At 46.2% G+C, this 19448-nt stretch overlaps 1 protein-coding gene across 2 annotated transcripts; it reads left to right on the top strand.

Moving 5' to 3' along the window:
- Positions 1-5049: 5049 nt before the first annotated feature.
- LOC139273507 (zinc finger protein 436-like) lies at positions 5050-19448 on the top strand. Of its 2 annotated transcripts, none has more exons than XM_070890414.1 (4): positions 5050-5138; positions 5912-6001; positions 11754-11930; positions 14659-19448. In XM_070890414.1, the coding sequence occupies exon 4, from the start codon at positions 15123-15125 to the stop codon at positions 15939-15941; it is 819 nt and encodes a 272-aa protein (XP_070746515.1). In that variant the 5' UTR covers positions 5050-5138; positions 5912-6001; positions 11754-11930; positions 14659-15122; the 3' UTR covers positions 15942-19448. The 2 variants fall into 2 exon arrangements, with proteins under 2 accessions (XP_070746515.1, XP_070746516.1); XM_070890415.1 differs by lacking the exon at positions 5050-5138 and adding an exon at positions 5339-5357.

Below are 19448 nucleotides of genomic sequence, written 5' to 3'. Positions count from 1 at the left end.
TTCCCAGTGGATTGTCCCCGGGGATCTCCCAGCCTTGTTAGGGAGAAGCTGGCTAGCAGAACTTAATTGGAAATGGGATGATGTTCATGCCATGTCGTCAGAGGAACGAACCTCCTGCTCAACAGTTCTAAGCCGTTTTGAACATCTCTTTCAGCAGGTGTGGGCACCTTCAAAGGGGTAAAGTTAAAATTTACATCACACAGAATGCCAGACTGGTCCATCACAAGGCTAGAACTGTACCTTATGTGATGAGGGAAAAGATTGAAAATGACCTGGACCAGCTTCTGCGGGAAGGCATAATTTCTCCCGTGGAATTCAGTGACTGGGCAAGCCCCATCATCCCCGTCATGAAGCCTGATGGATCCGTGTGAATCTGTGGGGATTACAAGTCTACCATCAACAAAGTCTCCCTACAGGACCAATACCCGCTTCCCAGAGCGGAGGACCTATTTGCCACGTTGGCTGGAGGAAAACTTTTCTCGAAACTTGCCCTCACATCTGTGTATATGACGCAAGAACTGACCGAAGAGTCTAGGTTACTCACCACCATCAACACACATCGAGGCCTTTTTGGGTACAATCGATGCCCATTCGGCATCAGGTCGGCAGCTGCTATATTCCAGCGCAACATGGAGAGTCTGCGCAAGTCCATTCCGGGGACGGTTGTGTTTCAAGATGACATACTCATCACGGGCAGGGACACCGACTCTCATCTCCGCAATCTTGAGGAAGTACTAAGTCGATTGGATCGGCTAGGCCTAAGAGTTAAGAAACCCAAGTGTCTGTTTCTCACATCTGAGGTTGAATTTTTGGGCAGAAGGATTGCCGCTGATGGAATCCGCCCAACCGAATCCAAAACTGAAGCGATTCACCTAGTACCCAGGCCCCGGAATATCTCAGAACTGCGCGCCTTTCTGGGCTACTCAATTACTTTGGGAACTTTATGCAGAACTTGAGCACACTGCTGGAGCCTCTCCATGTGCTACTCAGAAAGGAGTGCGATTGGTTTTGGCGGGACACCCAAGAACGTGCCTTCAATAAGGCACACAACCTTCTATGTTCCAAGAGTGTTTTAGCTTTTTTTGACCCAGGTAAAAAGTTAGTCCTTACTTGTGATGCATCAGCATACAGGGTCGGGTACATTTTACAGCACGTCAATGATGCGGGTAAATTGCAGCCCGTTGCTTATGCCTCCAGGTTACTTTCGCGGGCGGAGCGCGGGTATGGTATGGTTGAGAAGGAGGTGCTCGCGTGCATGTACGGTGTCAAAAAGATACACCAATACCTTTTCGGGGCCAAGTTTGCATTAGAAACCGACCACAAACCCTTCAAGTCCCTACTATCGGAGTGCAAGGCAATCAACGGCAATGCCTCGGTGCGCATTCAGCGGTGGGCACTCATGCTGGCAGCTTACGACTACACGATAAGGCACAGACGAGGCACAGACAACTGTGCCGACGCGCTTAGCAGGCTACCCCTGGCAACCATAGAAGGGTCCGACGAACAGGACTGTGAGATGGTCATGGCATCAATGCCTTTGAATCCACAGGTTCGCCCATGATGGCTCGCCAAATCAGAGCCTGGACGACCAGCGACCTCACGTTATGTCTAGTTAAAAGATGCGTTTTAATTGGTGACTGGGCAGAGGCTCGCGATGCCTGCCCTGAGGAGGTCAAACCCTTAGGCGCATGCATGAACTCTCAATACAGGCAGACTGCCTGATGTGGGGCAGCTGAGTAGTTATACCCTTACGAGGCAGGGAGGCATTTGTCCAGGAGCTTCATCGTGAACACCCGGGGATCGTCCTTATGAAGGCCATAGCCAGATCTCATGTCTGGTGGCCTGGCATTGATGCAGACTTGGAGCTCTGCGTCCGTTGGTGCACCATTTGTGCCCAACACAGTAATGCCCCCAAGGAGGCCCCCCTTAGCCCCTGGCCCACCAAACCATGGTCACGGGTGCATGTGGACTATGCAGGCCCATTCATGGGCAAAATGTTCCTTGTAGTCGTTGATGCATTTTCAAAATGGATCGAGTGCACCATTTTAAACTCGAGCACCAACTCCACCACTGTGGAGAGCCTTAGAACCATGTTTGCAACGCACAGCATTCCTGACATATTGGTCAGTGATAATGGTCCGTGCTTCACCAGTGCAGAATTTCACAATTTTATAGTTGACCACGGTATAAATCACGTTAAGATGGCACCTTTTAAGCCAGCCTCCAATGGCTAGGTGGAGTGTGCAGTGCAGATCATTAAACAAGGCATGCTCAGAATCCAAAGTGCCATGCTGCAGAGCCACCTGTCGTGACTGCTGCTGGCATACAGATCTCGTCCGCATTCATTGACTGGGGTTCCCCTCGTGCAACTATTGATGAAATGAACCTTAAAGACCAGGCTCTCGTTAGTCCTCCCAGACATGCATGAAATTGTTGAGGCTGAGCATCAAAAGCTAACTGAGTACCATGACCAAAATTCGAGGGGGAGGTGGAATGAGATAGGGGACAAAGTGTTTGTGCTAAACTATGGCCGGGGTCCCAAATGGCTTGCAGGGACAGTAACAGACAAAGAGGGAAACAGGCTGCTGGTTATACAAATGGACAATGGCCAAACCTGCCAGAGGCATGTTGACCAAGTAACAAGTAGATTCACTGATAACACTGAAGAACCAGAGGCAGACTACAATGTGGAACTCACACCACACCTAGTGGACAGACAGGTAGAACAACCTGAGGAAAGGGCAGTCTGAACAGACAGCCCAGGCGAGATACCAGCAATCACGCCGAATGAAACAGACAGCCCAGGCGAGATACCAGCAATCGCACCTAACGAACACAGGCACCAAGGCAAACAACTGAACCACAACTAAGACGCTCCATGCGAGAGTGCAGACCACCTGAGAGACTGAATCTATAAAGGCAATAAGACCTTGGGGGAGGGTGATGTCATGTATCTCACATTACTGTATATAACTGTATCTTACCATGCTATACATGACTGTAACTGGATATGACCTGTAACAATAAGCATACCTTATCACTAGGGGTGCACTTGCAGGAGACACTCCATACCTGTCCCACTGAGGTATATAAAGGGAGGTCTCAGGCAAGCGCAGCACTGGAGAGCTGTGAATTAAAGGTGCAGGTTATTGAGTGACCTTGACTTCAGCATATGTCTTGTGCAAGTCAGTACATTAGAGTCAGGACTTAACAGCCTGCCCAGCGGAGCTGGTCGAGTGTGGTCATTGCTTCGATGCTGGGGATGTTGGCCTGGTCGAGGACGCTAACACTGATGCGTCTGTCCTCCCAGGGGATTTTCAGGATCTTGTGGAGACATTGGTGGCATTTCTCCAGCGATTTCCATCAAGATCAACGGTCCGGCACTGGACAATGTGGACCACTTTCCATACCTTGGGAGCCTATTATCAGCAAGGGCAGACATTGACAACAAGATTCAACACTGCCTGCAGTGCGCCAGTGCAGCCTTCAGCCACCTGAGGGAAAGAGTGTTCAAAGATCAGGCCCTCAAATCTGCCACCAAGCTCATGGTCTACAGGACTGTAGTGATACCCGCCCTCCTGTGTGGCTCAGAGACGTGGACCATATACAGTAGACACACATTATCACTCACACAATGTTCACATCTGCACATTCACAACACAAACTGTCCCAGATTTACAGCTCCCAGCACAGGGTTTCCTCTCCGCTCAGCTTGTGCTGCCGATTCTCGGGGTTAGTTGTAGTTTCCCAGCTCAGTAAATGTTAAACACTCTGAGGCTTGCATTCCTTACAGTGTTTGGTTCCTGCCCCTGAATCTGGGGAACACTCACCACAGAGGCTGGCTAAACTCATATCTGCTTTAAGTTGTTATAGTGTTCGCATGCAGAAATATGTTTGATTTTTCTGAAAATATATATTATGTGCTCACTGCCCCACCAGCCTCTCTTTGTCTCTCTCTCCTCCTAAACTGAGAGACATTTAACAGTAACTGGTGCCCTATCCATCCCATCCTTATCACCCAGAGATTGCTATCTGAGAGAACGGCAGATATAGACACCCTAAATACGCGAACTGTGTCTCCATATTACGCTCAATACTTGTATCACGCATTCATGTACCGTATCAGCGAAAGATAGAGAGAGACAGGCACAGTATCAGTCTTACACTTTGTATTGGTATCCCCGTCTTACACTCAGTAACAGTGCCACACTGTCATGTATAGCACCAGGGAGAGAATAGAGACAGTATCAGGGTTGTACTTCCAATAGTGTTTCCACATCACGCTAAATAACAATATCCCGCCTTTCCAAACAGTACAAGAGAAAGGGGGATAGCAACACAGAGAGAGATGGGGAGAGGGGGGAGTGGGGAGAGCGGGGAGTGGGGCAGAGGACTGAGTGAGAGACAGGGGAGCGCGAGGCAGGGCGGTGAGACACAGAAACATGCACAGTATCAGTTCCAGACTGACCTGTGAGGTCCCATTGGAGAGACAGAAGATGCAGTCCCCTCTCTCACTGATATTGTACCACAGACAGACACATTATTAATCCCACACTGCGGGACAGTGTCAGAGAGTGAGAGAAACAAGGTCCCACATTTAACCCTCGCTCGCCTGTTGTACTCTCTGTAATCTTGCAGCTCAGGGCCGTTCGGTATTACTCTCAGTGACCGAGTGTTTCACTCTGATTAAATTAAACTGGGACTGTTTCTGTCAGATATTAACTCCTGCACAGTCCCAGCAAACACTCCTACTCCGCCGTCCCTCCGATGTTTCTGCAGGATTGCTTTGTGAGGACGGGCTCACGAAGAGAAAAAAACCCTGCAAGGAATGATCCCAAATTGAGCATCTCAAAGGGGCAAGGCCCCCAGCTTTAAACATTCTCTGTCCTTGCCCCCCAGGCCCAGTTCCTTTGCTCAGATTCTGATAAAAGTGAATCGGGAAAAGTTCACGTTGATTTTTAAAGGCTGAATTATTGCAGAGAGCTGCGCATGCGCGGTTAAGCCCCGCCCCCGTGTCGATTTCCAGTGAGCAGAAGAGCACATGCGCCCTCCCCTCCCCCAGCCTGTGAGCGCCATTCACTCAGTGAGCGGAAGAAGATGGTTTAAACAGCCGGGAATGGAGACACCGCGGCCCCGGGGTAAGGCAGCGAGCAGCAGCCTCCTTACAGCAGCACATCGCTTTGGGAGCGTGTCCGCAGATGGGCTCAGAGATCGGCACTGAGTCCGGGGGAAGTTCAGGGGGAGTCGGAGTCTGTGTGTAACAGGCGGAGTGGAGCAAGAACTGGTCTCAGTGCGTGGAGTGAATGGGGGAAGGGAGAGGCCATTCTCGGGCTGTGTGTGGACAGCGTGTGTCCCGGGTAAGGGAGACAGAATGGGAAGGATCTGCTGTTTACAGTCATTGCTGCTTTCTCCCTGTAAACCAGTAGTGAACGTTCCTGCTTTAGTTCCAGTCTCACCGTGTTTGTTGTCATTGGACAGTGAGCGGTGGAAGCAGAGCCGGACAGTGAGGATTTATACAAGGAGCATCTATTGCAGGCACCGGGTGAGAAATGTGAAAGACACGTTTTAAACAGCGGCTCTTTGTTTCTGGTTGAACGGTTAGTGCCCTGGGAGAGGGGAGTAGCAATCTGAGCTGTGTAAAAGTCCGTGCCCCATCGGGTCGTCCCATTCCTGAAGCAGGGCAGGGGTTGGGTTGTGTCTGGATGTCAGTAAATTGCTGTAAATCTGCCCAACACACTTGGTGTGCAGAAGCTGAGTACTGCAGTGGAGTCAGACACTGACATTGTTTGTATCGCTGGCTTTTCTTTGTGAATGTTCATAACGAATATTAATTGAACAATTACATTCATTACTTTAGTATTTTCTCCTTCTCCTGTTCTTGAATGATCAGAGATACCATTTCTTCCTACAGGCAAGGAATTGAAGGTACAGGAACAAATGTGAAGTTTCTGCCACCTGAGACATGAGGAACAGTGCAACTGGCTCCTTGTACACACAGTAGGTACGGTATTACTCAGAGAGGACGAAACCAGGGAATTGGTGATGGGGTACATGGAGATGGCAGAAACTCTGACCAAATATTTTGAATCAGTCTTTACGGGAGAGGAGACTAAAAATATCCCACCAGTGGATAGTCAAGGGGTTATGGGGGGTGGGGGCTATATCACAATCACTAATGAGGTGGTAAATGTCCTGGACCTGATGGCTTGCATCCTAGGGTCTTGAGAGAAGTAGTGGCAGGGATAGTGTATTCATTGGTTGTAATTTACCAAAATTCCCTGGATTCTGGGGAGGTCCCAGCAGATTGGAAAACTGAAAATGTAACACCTTTTTTTGAAAAAGGAGGCAGACAAAAAGCAGGAAACTATAGACCAGTTAGCCTAATATCTGTGGTTGGGAAAATGTTGGAGTCTATTATTAAAGCAGTACCAGGACATTTGGAAAAGCATAATTCAGTCAGGCAGAGTCAGCATGGATTTATGAAGGGGAAGTCATGTTTGAAAAATTTGTTGGAGTTCTTTGAGGATGCAACGAAGAGGGTGGATAAAGGGAAACCAATGGATGTGGTGTATTTGGACTTCCAGAAGGCACTTGACAAGATGCCACATAAAAGGTTACTGCACAAGATAAAAGTTCATGGGATTGAGGGAAATATATTAGCATGGATAGAGGACTGGCTAACTAACAGAAAAGTGAGAGTCGGGGTAAGTGGTCATTCTCTGGTTGGCAACCCGTAACTAGTGGGGTGCCGCAGGGATCAGTGCTGGGACCCCAACTTTTTACAATCTATATTAACGACTTGGAAGAAGGGACTGGATGTAACATAGCCAAGTTTGATGATGATACAAAGATGGGAGGAAAAGCAATGCATGAGGAGGACATAGACAGGCTATGTGAGTGGGCAAAAATTTGGCAGATGGAGTATAATGTTGGAAAATGTGAAGTTATGCACTTTAGCAAAAAAAAATCAAACAGCAAGTTATTATTTAAATGGGGAACAATTGCAAAGTGCTGCAGTACAGCAGGATCTGGTGCATGAAACACAAGGTTAGTATGCAGGTACAGCAAGTGATCAGGAAGGCCAATGGGATCTTGGCCTTTATTGAAAAGGGGATGGAGTATAAATGCAGGGAAGTTTTGCTACAGTTATACAGGGTAGTGGTGAGGCCATACCTGGAATACTGTGTACAATTTTGGTTTCCATATCTAAGAAAGAATATACTTGCTTTGGAGGCAGTTCAGAGAAGGTTCACTAGGTTGATTCCGGAGATGAGGGTGTTGACTTATGAGGATAGTTCAGTAGGTTTGCCTCTACTCATTGGAATTTAGGTGATCTTATCAAAACATATAAGATTATGAGGGGGCAGAGAAGATGGTTCCACTGATAGGGGAGACTAGAACTAGGGGGCATAATCTTAGAATAAGGGGCCACCCATTTAAAACTGAGATGAGGAGAAATTTCTTCTCTGAGGGTTATAAATCTATGGAATTTGCTGCCTCAGAGAGCTGTGGAAGCTGGGTCATTGAATACATTTAAGACAGAGATGGACAGTTACTTAACCGATAAGGAAATAAGGGGTTATAGGGCACGGGCAGGGAAGTGGACCTGAGTCCATGATCGGATCAGCCATGATCGTATTAAATGGCGGAGCAGGCTCGAGGGGCCGTATGGCCTACTCCTGCTCCTATTTCTTATGTTCTTAATATCAATTCCACACTCATAGACAGCAGAAGTAGTCAGTCCCGCAATGATCCAAATTTCCAGATATACATTTTCAATCTAGCAATCAAACAGAGCAGGAGAGACAGAAGTTGTTAACATTTCACCATAACTCAGTACTGTTCACAGGTAGATACATCAATCCCAGTCAAAATACACACCCATTATCAGCCTGAAAGGCACAATGTTAATCTCACAATAGTGCAGCCATAGTGACAAATTAACTATCAGAGAGAATAGACAAATAGTATCTGAAAGGTATAGAATAAATCCACATCATAAGGTTCAGACTGAAAGATATAGAATGTATCCCGCAATCACTAACAGTACCAGAGACTGAGAGATACAGAGTGAATCCCACACTCACTGTACCAGAGACTGATAGATACAGAGTGAATCCCACACTCACTGTACCAGAGACTGATAGATACAGAGTGAATCCCACACTCACTGTACCAGAGACTGATAGATACAGAGTGAATCCCACACTCACTGTACCAGAGACTGATAGATACAGAGTGAATCCCACACTCACTGTACCAGAGACTGATAGATACAGAGTGAATCTCACACTCACTGTACCAGAGACTGATAGATATAGAGTGAATCCCACACTCACTGTACCAGAGACTGATAGATACAGAGTGAATCCCACACTCACTGTACCAGAGACTGAGAGATACAGAGTGAATCCCACACTCACTGTACCAGAGACTGAGAGATACAGAGTGAATCCCAGACTCACTCACTGTACCAGAGACTGAGAGATAGAGAGTGAATCCCAGACTCACTCACTGTACCAGAGACTGAGAAATACAGAATGAATCCCGCACTCACCGTACCAGAGACTGAGAGATACAGAATGAATCCCAGACTCACTCCCTGTACCAGAGAATGAGAGATACAGAATGAATTCCATACTCACTGTATCAGAGACTGAGAGCTACAGAATCAATACCACCGCCATAAACTGTACCAGAGACTGAGAGATACAGAGTGAATCCCACACTCACTCACTGTACCAGAGACTGAGAAATACAGAATGAATCCCACACTCACTGTACCAGATACTGAGAGATACAGAGTGACTCCCACACTCACTCACCATACCAGAGACTGAGAGATACAGAATGAATCCCAGACTCTCAAACTATACCAGAAGCTGACAGACATTGAACGAAGTCAACACTTGCATTAAGTGGCAAATACCGATTAAAGCACGATTAATCCCACACTCAACTATTTTCAATCTATATTAATGACTTGGATAAAGGGACCGAGTGCAATGTAGCCAAGTTTGCTGATGATGATATAAAGATGGGTAGGAAAGCAAGTTGTGAGGAGTACACATAAAATCTGCAAAGGGATATGGACAGGCTAAGTGAGTAGGCAAAAATTTGGCAGATGGAGTATAATGTGGGAAAATGTGAGGTTATCCATTTTGGCAGAAAAAATAGAAAAGCAAATTATAATTTAAATGGAGAAAAATTGCAAAGTGCTGCAGTACAGAAAGACCTAGGGATCCTTGTGCATGAAACACAAAAATTAGTATGCAGGTACAGCAAGTAATCAGGAAGGCAAATGGAATGTTGGCATTTATTGCAAGGGGAATATAGTATTCCCCTTGCATTAAATGTACACCAGAGAATTCCTGCTACATCTGTACAGGGTATTGGTGAGGCCACACCTGGAGTACTGTGTACAGTTTTGGTCTCCATATTGAAGCAAGGATATACTTGCAATGGAGGCAGTTCAGAGAAGGTTCACTAGGTTGATTCTGGAGCTGAGGGGGTTGACTTATGAAGATAGGTTGAGTAGGTTGGGCCTGTACTCATTGGAGTTCAGACGGATGAGAGGTGATCTTATTGAAACTTATAAGAGCTTGACAAGGTGGATGCAGTGAGGATAATTCTACTCACAATTTCAGAATAAGAGGCCACCCATTTAAAACTGAGATAAGGAGGGATTTCTTGTCTGAGGGTTGCAAATCTGTGGAATTCTTTGCCCCAGAGAGCTGTGGAAGCTGGGTCATTGAATATATTTAAGGCGGAGATAGACAGATTTTAGAGTGATAAGGGAATAAAGGGTTATGGGGAGCTGGCAGGGAAGTGGAGCTGAGTCCATGATCAGAAAAGCCTTGATCTTATTAAATGGCAGAGCAGGCTCAAGGGGCCAAATGGCCTACTCCTGCTCCTATTTTGTATCTTGTTCTTATGTTGTTAATGTGATAATTACCAGATAAACTGTTTTTGTTATGTTGATTGATGGATAAATATTGCCAGGACAACAGGGATACCTCCCTTGCTCTTCTTCAAAATAGTGCCATAGGATCTTTTACATCCACCAGAGATAACAGGCGGTGCCTTGGTTTAATGTCTCATCGGAAAGATAGCATCTCCCTCAGCACTGCACTGGAGTGTCAGCCTAGATTTTGTGCTCAAGTCCCTGGAGCGGGACTTGAACTCACAACCTTCTGACTCAGAGGTGAGAGTGCTACCCATTGAGCCATGGCTGAATCCTCTGCTAAGGGAAATAGGTCCTTGCTATCCACTCTATCCAGGCCCCTCATAATTTTATACACCTCAATGAGGTTCCACCTCTACATCCTGTGTTCCAAAGAAAACAACCCCAGCCTATCCAATCTTTCCTCATAGCTAAAATTCTCCAGTCCAGGCAACATCCTCGTAAATGTTTTTACCCTCTCTGGTGCAATCACATCTTTCCTGTAATGTGGTGACTTGAACTGCACGCAGTACTCTTGCTGTAGCCTAAATAGTATTTTATACAGTTCAAGCATAACCTCCCTGCTCTTACATTCTGTGCCTAGGCTAATAAAGGCAAGTATCGCAAATGCCTTCTTAACCAGCTTATCCACCTGTGCTGCTACCTTCAGGGATCTGTGGACATGCACTCCAAAGTCCCTCTGTTCCTCTACACTTCTCAATGTCCTACCATTTAATGTGAATTCCCTTGTCTTGTTAGCCCTCCCCAAATGCACTACCTCACACTTCTCCGGATTAAGTTCCATTTGTAACTGTTCTGCCCACCTGACCAGTCCATTGATATCTTCCTGCAGCCCATTACCCTTTGCTTTCTACCTCTGAGCCAATTTTGGATCCAACTTTGCCTTGGATCCCATGGGCTTTTATTTTGGTGACCAGTCTGGCATGTGGGACCTCATCAAAAGCCTTGTTAAAATACATATACACTCCATCAAATGCACTACCCCCATCGACCCTCCCAGTTACCTCTATGGCAGATCTATCCAGTTAGTTCCACTCCCCTGATCTTTCCCAATAGCTCTGCAAATATTGTCCCTTTAGTATTTATCCAATTCACTTTTGAAAGTTACTATTGAATCTGCGTCCACCACCCTTTCAGGCAGTGCATTCCAGATTGCAACAACTCGCTGCTTATAAAATGTTTCCTCATGTCGCCTCTGCTTCTTTTGCCAATCACCTTATTCTGTCTCCTCAGGTTACCAACCCTTCTGCCACTGGAAAAGTTTCTCCTTGTTAAAATTGTTCATGATTTTGAACACTTTAATGAAATCTCCTCTTAAACTTTTCTGCTCCAAGGAGAATAACTGCAGCTTCTCCAGTATTGCCACATAACTGAGGTCCCTCATCCTTGGTACCATTCTAGTAAATCTCTTCTGCACCCTCTCTAAAGTGTATACATCCTTCTGAAAGTGTGGTGCCCACAATTGAACACAATGTGCCAGCTGAGGCCTAACCAGTGTTTTATAAAGGTTTAGTATAACTAAACATCAAATGCTGATATTTCTGTGATGGAGTTTAGACGGGCGAGGTTTATCCAGTCAGTTGGATGTGAGCTGAAACATGTGTATTTGGAGCGATGAGACAGGGACACACTGTGTAACTGGGCACAGACACTCTGCACAGCCCACACATCACTTGTTTCCCACTTGGTGCAAAAGGAATATATTAATGGTAACAATTCATTTGACTTGACTTTAAATCGTTAAATTTATAAATGTAGTCATGCTTCTCTAATTTATTTATTAACTCAGATTCACGGCCTCGTTTTATTTCTTCCTCTGAGCCCCTCAACTTCATCTGGCGGCGTAATGTTGGCGAGGGGTGATTGATTGCCCTGGGAACCAACAGGAAGAGAGCTCAGAGGCCGGAGGGCTCAGGGAGCGGTGTGTTCTGCAACCAATCGTGGTGCTCGAGGGGCGGCCTGACAGGTGAGTCAGTGTGAACCCCTGTTAAACAATTTATCTTTTAATAGTTAAATTGAGATTTCTTTTGTGAACAAAACAGTTTAACATTTGTCAGTATTTTGTTTTCCTGGAGTTCCTATCATGAGTTTCAGACACTTCAGTGCCATGTGGACCAGGTGTTTAAAAGTCATTTATTTCCTTTTTAGTTCAGTTAACAGGGTAGATAGAGAAACGATTTCCTCTGGTGAAAGGGACAGAACCTTAAAATTAGAGCTAGGCCGATCAAGGGTGATGCCATGAAGCACTTCCTCACACAAATGTTTCTCCTGACTGAAGAGTCTCGAACTAGGGGGTCATAGTCTCAGGATAAGGAGTCGGTCATTTAAGATTGAGATGAGGAGGAATTTCTTCACTGTGAATCTTTGGAATTCTCTATCCCAGAGGGCTGTGGATGCTCAGTCTTTGAGTATTAACAGGGCTGAGATCAATAGACATTTTGACACTTTGATAAGGTCCCACATGGCAGACTAGTCATGAAAGTAAAAGCCCATGGGATTCAGGGAAAAGTGGCAAGTTGGATCCAAATTGGCTCAGAGGCAGGAAGCAAAGGGTAATGGTTGATGGGAGTTTTTGTGACTGGAAGGATGTTTCATGTGGGACTCCCAGGGCTCAGCACTAGATCCCTTCCTTTTTGTGGTATACATCAATGATCTAGACTTGAATATAGGGGATATGATTAAGAAGTTTGCAGATGATACTAAAATCGGCTGTGTGGCTGATAATGAAGAAGAAAGCTGCAGACTGCAGGAAGATATCAATCAACTGGTCAGGTGGGCAGAACAGTGGCAAATGGAATTTAATCCAGAGAAGTGTGAGGTAATACATTTGGGGAGGGCTAGCAAGGAAAGGGAATACGCATTAAATGGTAGGACACTGAGAAGTGTAGAGGAACAAAGAGACCTGGGAGTGCATGTCCACAGATCCCTGAAAGTAGCAGGCCAGGTAGATAAGGCAGTTAAGAAGGCATACGGAATGCTTGCCTTTATTAGCCGAGGCACAGAGTACAAGAACGGGGTTATGCTTGAACTGTATAAAACACTAGTTAGGCCACAGTTGGAGTACTGCGTGCAGTTCTGGTCACCACATTACAGGAAGGATGTGATTGCACTGGAGAGGGTACAGAGGAGATTTACGAGGATGTTGCTGGGAGTGGAGAATCTTAGCTATGAGGACAGATTGGATAGGCTGGATTTGTTTTCCTTGGAACAGAGGATGCTGAGGGGAGACCTCATTGAGATGTATAAAATTATGAGGGGACTCGATATAGTGCATAAAAAGGGCCTATTTCCCTTAGCAGTGGTCAACATCCAGGGGGCATAAATTTAACGTAATTGCTAGAAGGTTTAGAGGGGATTTGAGGGTAAATTTCTTCCCGCAGAGGGTTGTGGGGGTCTGGAACTCACTGCCTGAAAGAATGGTAGAGGCAGAAACCCTCACCACATTTAAAAAGTACTTGGATGTGCACTTGAAGTGCCGTAACCTGCAGACCTAGAGCTGGAAAGTGAGATTAGGCTGGATAGCCTCTTGTTGGCCAGCACAAACACGATGGGCCGAAATGGCCTCGTTCCATGCTCTAAGGTTCTATGATTTTAAAGGAATCAAGGGATCTGGGAATAGTGCGGGAAAGTAGAGTTGAGGTCGAAGGTCGGCCTTGATCTTATTGACTGGTAGAGTTGGCTCGAGGGGCCATATTGCCTACTCTTTCCCTTATTTCTTATGTTCTTAAAGGGTAGTGGAAATCCGGAACTCTGTTCCCCTAAAATTGAGGCTGGGGGCCAGTTGAAAATTCCAAAACTGAGATTGATGAATTCTTCTTAGGCAAGGGTATTAAGGGCGATGGAACCAAGGCAGGTAGACGGAGTTAAAATACTGATCAGTCACGATCGAATTGAATGGTGGAACATGCTCCAGGGGCTGAATGGCCTATTCCTGTTCCTATGTTCCTACTTACAGTGATGACTTTTGTAAACAGCTTTTTGGAAGGGGGGGATATGCAGACAGGATTAAACCTGGGTCCTTCCTGTTCCTAGGACTCAGTCACATTGGGCGGTGCCTTTACCCACTGAGTCATTGGGAGTAGGCTCCAGTTACCCTGCGGGAAAATGCACGTGTGAGGCCTCGGGTGAGGACAGTGGAATAGCCCGTCGACACTCACTGTCGAGGTTCACGCGTAGAGATTGGGCACATGGGTCACATATTTGAGAGAAACTGGTGAGTGTAAAACTGAACCCAGCCAGAGTCAGCGCCTTCAGGGGAGGAGAGGGAGGGGAATCAGTGAGTGTAGAACTGAGCCCAGCCACAGTCAGCACCTTCAGGGGAGGGGAACCAGTGAGTGTAGAACTGAACCCAGCCAGAGTCAGCACCTTCAGGGGAGGAGAGGGAGGGGAACCAGTGAGTGTAGAACTGAACCCAGTCAGAGTCAGCACTTTCAAGGGAGGAAAGGGCGATGGAGGGGAACCAGTGAGTGTAGAACTGAACCCAGCCAGAGTCAGCATCTTCAGTGAGAAGGAAAAAATGTTGGAGGTGGTATAATGGGTTTGAATTTTAGCCCAGAGAGTAGGGAGAGTGTGTGAGACGGTGATTTACAGCTGTGGGGAAACCAGAGAGGAATGTGTGTACCATAGAAACTAGAATTGTCCAATCTGAATTTCTATCCTGTCCTTAGTGATGATTTTGGAAACTCCTTTTACAGGGTATTAGAAGGGGACGGTTTGCAGATGGGAAACTCGAACCAAGCATCACATCAAGATGTAACAGTCACTCGATTCACCACAACCTGAATATCATCATCCTTTGAATGTGGAAGGAGAAATGTTTGTCTGTTCTGTCTGTGGGAAAAGATTTCAAACATCAGTGTGACTGGAAAAGCACCGAGACGCACACAACCGAGTGAGAGTGTTCCAGTGCACTGACTGTAGAGCTTTAACTAGTTACACAGCCTGAAAAAATATCACACCATTCATAGCGGGAAGAAACCGTACACGTGTTCTGTGTGTGAAAGGCTTCAACTGATCATCCAACCTGGAGAGACACAAGGTCATCCGCATCACGGAGAAACTGTGGAAATGTAGGGATTGTGGGAAGGAATTCCATTACCCATCTCAACTGGAAATTCATCGACGCAGTCACACTGGGGAGAGGCCGTTCACCTGCTCCATGTGTGGGAAAGGATTTACTCACTCATCCAACCTCACTGTACACCAGCGGGTTCACACTGGGGAGAGGCCGTTCACCTGCTCCATGTGTGGGAAGGGATTCACTTGTTCATCTCACCTCACTGATCACCAGCGAGATCACGCCAGAGAGAGACCGTTCGTCTGCTCTGTGTGTAGGAAAGGATTCATGAAATCATCTCACCACCTGAGACACCAGCGCACTCACACTGTTGAGAGGTCATTCACCTGCTCCGTGTGTGGAAAGGGATTCACTAATTCACCCCACCTTCTGGCTCACCAGCGAGTTCACACTGTCGAGAGGCCGTTTACCTGCTCTGAGTGTGGGAAGGGATTCACTCAGTCATCCCACTTCACTGCACACCAACTTGTTCACACCAATAAGAGACCGTTTAAATGTTCTGTCTGTGAGAAGAGCTTTAAAAGCAGAAATGATCTGATGGTACACCAACGCATTCACACTGGGGAGAGGCCGTTCACCTGCTCCATGTGTGGGAAGGGATTTACTAGTTCATCCAACCTGCTGACCCACCAACGCACTCACACTGGGGAGAGGATGTTCACCTGCTCTGTGTGTGGGAAGGGATTCTCTGTGGCAGCCAGCCTCACTGCACACCAAGTTGTTCACACCAATGAGAGACCGTTTAAATGTTCTGACTGTGAGAAGAGATTTAAAAGCAGAAATGATCTGATGAGACACAAACGCACTCACACTGGAGAGAGGCCATTCACCTGCTCCATGTGTGGGAAGGGATTCGCTCGATCGTCCCACCTGCTGAGACACCAGCGAGTTCACAAGTGACTGCAGGGGTTGGATTCTGCTCTTACTGCAGCTGTTAATCACATCCAGGACTGAACCATGTTCATTCTGATTGTTGGGCTTTGTTTTCCCTGTAACTGAGCTGGAGGTTAATTTTATGGATATCTGACAAATAAATCAGCTTTGGTTCAAGCACACATTGTGCTGATTCCTTGATGTCTCCAAGATAAGAGGAGACTAATCGATATCCTGTTACCGACTGTTCCATTTTTGGGCCTTATCTCCTTTGTTCAATAAAGACTTGTCCTTATGTAGCACCTCACATGACCTCAGGACCTCGTGCTTTACAGCCAATAGGATACAACAACATCAAAGTACATTTGAAGTGCGTTCACTGTTGCAATGTAGGAAGTGCAGCAGACAATTTGCACACAGCAAGCTGCCACGAACAGCGATGTGATACTGGCCAGATAATCTGTTTTAGTGATATTGGTTGAGGGATGATGGAGCGATTCATCTAAAAGATGGCAACACTGACAGTGCAGCAATCCCTCAGTACTGCATTGGAATGTCAGCCTAGATTTTGTGCTCAAGTATCTACAGGTGGACTTGAACCCACAACCTACTGACTCAGAGACGAGAGTGCTACCACTGAGCCACAACTGACACCCGATCATTACTCATGATTATTTCAGTTCTCATTCCTTCGGTTACTCTCATGGACAAACCCTAGGTTTCTATATCTTTCAGATTGTCACTCCTAGCCTTGGTATCCAGGGAAGGTATCGGTAACACATCCAGGTACCTGCCCTGGGAGTGTTTGATGGGACAGTGTGGAGGGATCTTTACTCTGTATCTAACCCGTGCTGTACCTGCCCTGGGAGTGTTTGATGGGACAGTATAGAGGGAACTTTATCTGTATCTAACCCGTGCTGTACCCGCCCTGGGAGTGCTTGATGAGACAGTGTGGAGGGAGCTTTACTCTGTATCTAACCCATGCTATACCTGCCCTGGGAGTATTTGATGGGACAGTGTTGAGGGAGCTTTACTCTGTATCTAACCCTTGCTGTACCTGCCCTGGGAGTGTTTGATGAGACAGTGTGAAGGGAGCTTTACTATGTATCTAACCCGTGCTGTACCTGCCCTGGGAGTGTTTGATGAGACAGTGTAAAGGGAGCTTTAATCTGTATCTACCCCATGCTCTACCTGACTGGAGAGTGCCTCAGGCAGACACTAGGTGCTCAGAATACCCCAATCTCCAATGCTGATATCCACCACCTCGATGAGAACATCATTTAACCCAAAGATAAGAGAAACCCATCAGTTCCTCCCCCGGACACAGATCCGGAGGAACAGTGAGTGTCCCGAACATTGTTGTACAGTGTGCTCGATAGTTCCTCCCTGGGTCTGAGCCTTTTGGTGATGATTTGAATTTGATGCCCTCGAGTTACTGACTCACCGACTGGTGGAAATAGTTTTTCCTCATTTACCTGATTACATCTTGAACACCTCCCTCAGATCACAAATTAAGTTATTTAGTTATCAGGGACTTGTTACCAATACCTTTCCTGGATACCAAGGCTAGGAGAGGCACTCTGGGAAGGTATGGGGAGCTGGGCTTTGTACATGAGAGCAACCTTTGTTCTAATGAAAAGATCCCAGTTTCTCCAATCTCTCCCGATAACTAAAGCCTCTCTTCCCTGGTAACATCTCAGTGAATCTCTCGGCATCCTCTCCATGGCCTCGTCATCCCTCTGGTATAAGATGTCCAAAAGCTAACACAATATTCCAACTGCAGCCTAACCAATGATTTGTTCAGGTTTACATATCCTCTGCCCATTTATACACTACACCCTTATGTATAAAACCTAGGATCATGTGCTTTTTTAACCACTTTATCAACATAAAATGGCTAAAATACATTGACTTAAATATGTATTATAGGAAAGAGAAGTTTAGTCTAAGTTAGAAACTCAAACAATCGATTCACTGCAGACAGGTCACCATGGCAACACTGATAAGACATTCCATTTACTGAACCCATTTGTTGGAATCTGTAATCAGATCAGGGGAAAGATCAGGTCTGTCTGTTAGTAACCACAATATAAGCTTAAGCCAGAGTGAGGAATAGAATAGGTTAGATTAGAATGTGTGATGTGTAGATCTATAATTGTGAAACTATAAGAAATAACAACTAACAGCAGGCAGAGTAGTTTAGGGTTAATGAGAAAATTACTGAAGAAAAGTAACTGCTGGGAACCAGGGAAATGTCCTTGCAAATCACAGATTAGAGAAGTTCCAGCTGTCCTTTCCCAGCTTCCTGCCAAAACCCAGCAGAGAAGACACAGAAGAGTCCGGTGCCAGAGATGGATCACTGCAGGGTATAAAAGTGAGGGGAGACTGATGTAAGGGAGCAGTCAGGACTGGAGACACCAGAGATCAAGCTCAGGGCGCCCGAGGTTCCATCCAGTGGGCTGACCTCGTGTCAGTTACTGTGGACATGCGGGACTTGCATGTTTACTCTGATTGATGGATCAATATAAGATATGGAAGAGGACAGAGAATCTGTTCATCTTATATTTCTTAATAAGGTATTAATGTTGCTGACAGTCTCAAACCTACTAATTAACTAAACATGGTATTAGCTACAATCAAACCAAACATCACGTCAAGATCTGACAGTCACTCCATTCAGCAGGACCTGAACATTATCGGTCTTTGAATGTGGAAGGAGAAATGTTTGCCTGTTCTGTCCATGGCAAAAAATTTCAAACATCAGTGTGACTGGAAAAGCACCGAGTGAGATTGTTCCAATGCACTGACTGTGGAAAGAGCTTTAACCAGTTACGCAGCCTGACAAAAATGAGGCTTCAACTGATCATCCAATCTGGAGACAAGGACTCCCGTACCACAGGGAAACCGTGGGAATGTGGAAAGGGATTTAATTACCCATCCCAGCTGGATATTCAGTGACGTATTCACACTGGGGAGAGGCCACTCACTTGGTCCATGTGCAGGAAGGGATTCACTCTGTTATCCAAGCTCCAGACGCACAAGCGAGTTCACATGGGGGAGAGACCGATCACATGCATTGAGTGTGGGAAGGGATGACTTCAATCATCCCATCTTCTGACACACCAACTTATTCACACTGTTGAGACTTCATTTCAATGTTCTGACTGTGAGAAGAGCTTAAAAGCACAAAGGATCAGCTGACGCACCACGTACTCACACTGAAGAGACCATTCACCTGCAGAGTGTGGGAAAGGATTCACTCAGTCATGCTCTCTGTTCAGACACCAGCGAATTCACGCGGAGGAGACTGTTCACCTGCACTGAGTGTGGGAAGGGATTCACTCAAACATGCTCTCTGCTGAGACACCAGCGAGTTCACAACTAACTGCAGCGTTTTGGATTCTGCTGTTTTTGCTGCTGTTAACCACATCCTGGACTGAATCATGTTCACTATGGAAATCATGCTTTATTTCTGCTGATATTAATAACCCCTATAACTGGGCTTGAGTTTAATATTCTGGATAAATATTAAAT

The sequence above is a fragment of the Pristiophorus japonicus genome, chromosome 9 (assembly GCF_044704955.1).
Source record: "Pristiophorus japonicus isolate sPriJap1 chromosome 9, sPriJap1.hap1, whole genome shotgun sequence".
Lineage (NCBI taxonomy): Eukaryota > Metazoa > Chordata > Chondrichthyes > Pristiophoridae > Pristiophorus > Pristiophorus japonicus.
Note: the sequence above shows the minus strand (reverse complement) of the source record. Positions and strands in the feature narration are given on the sequence as shown.

What these genes read in the sequence shown, in the direction of transcription:
- LOC139273507 (XM_070890414.1), top strand. Translation starts at nt 15,123, where the DNA reads ATGTGTGGGAAAGGATTTACTCACTCATCCAACCTCACTGTACACCAG.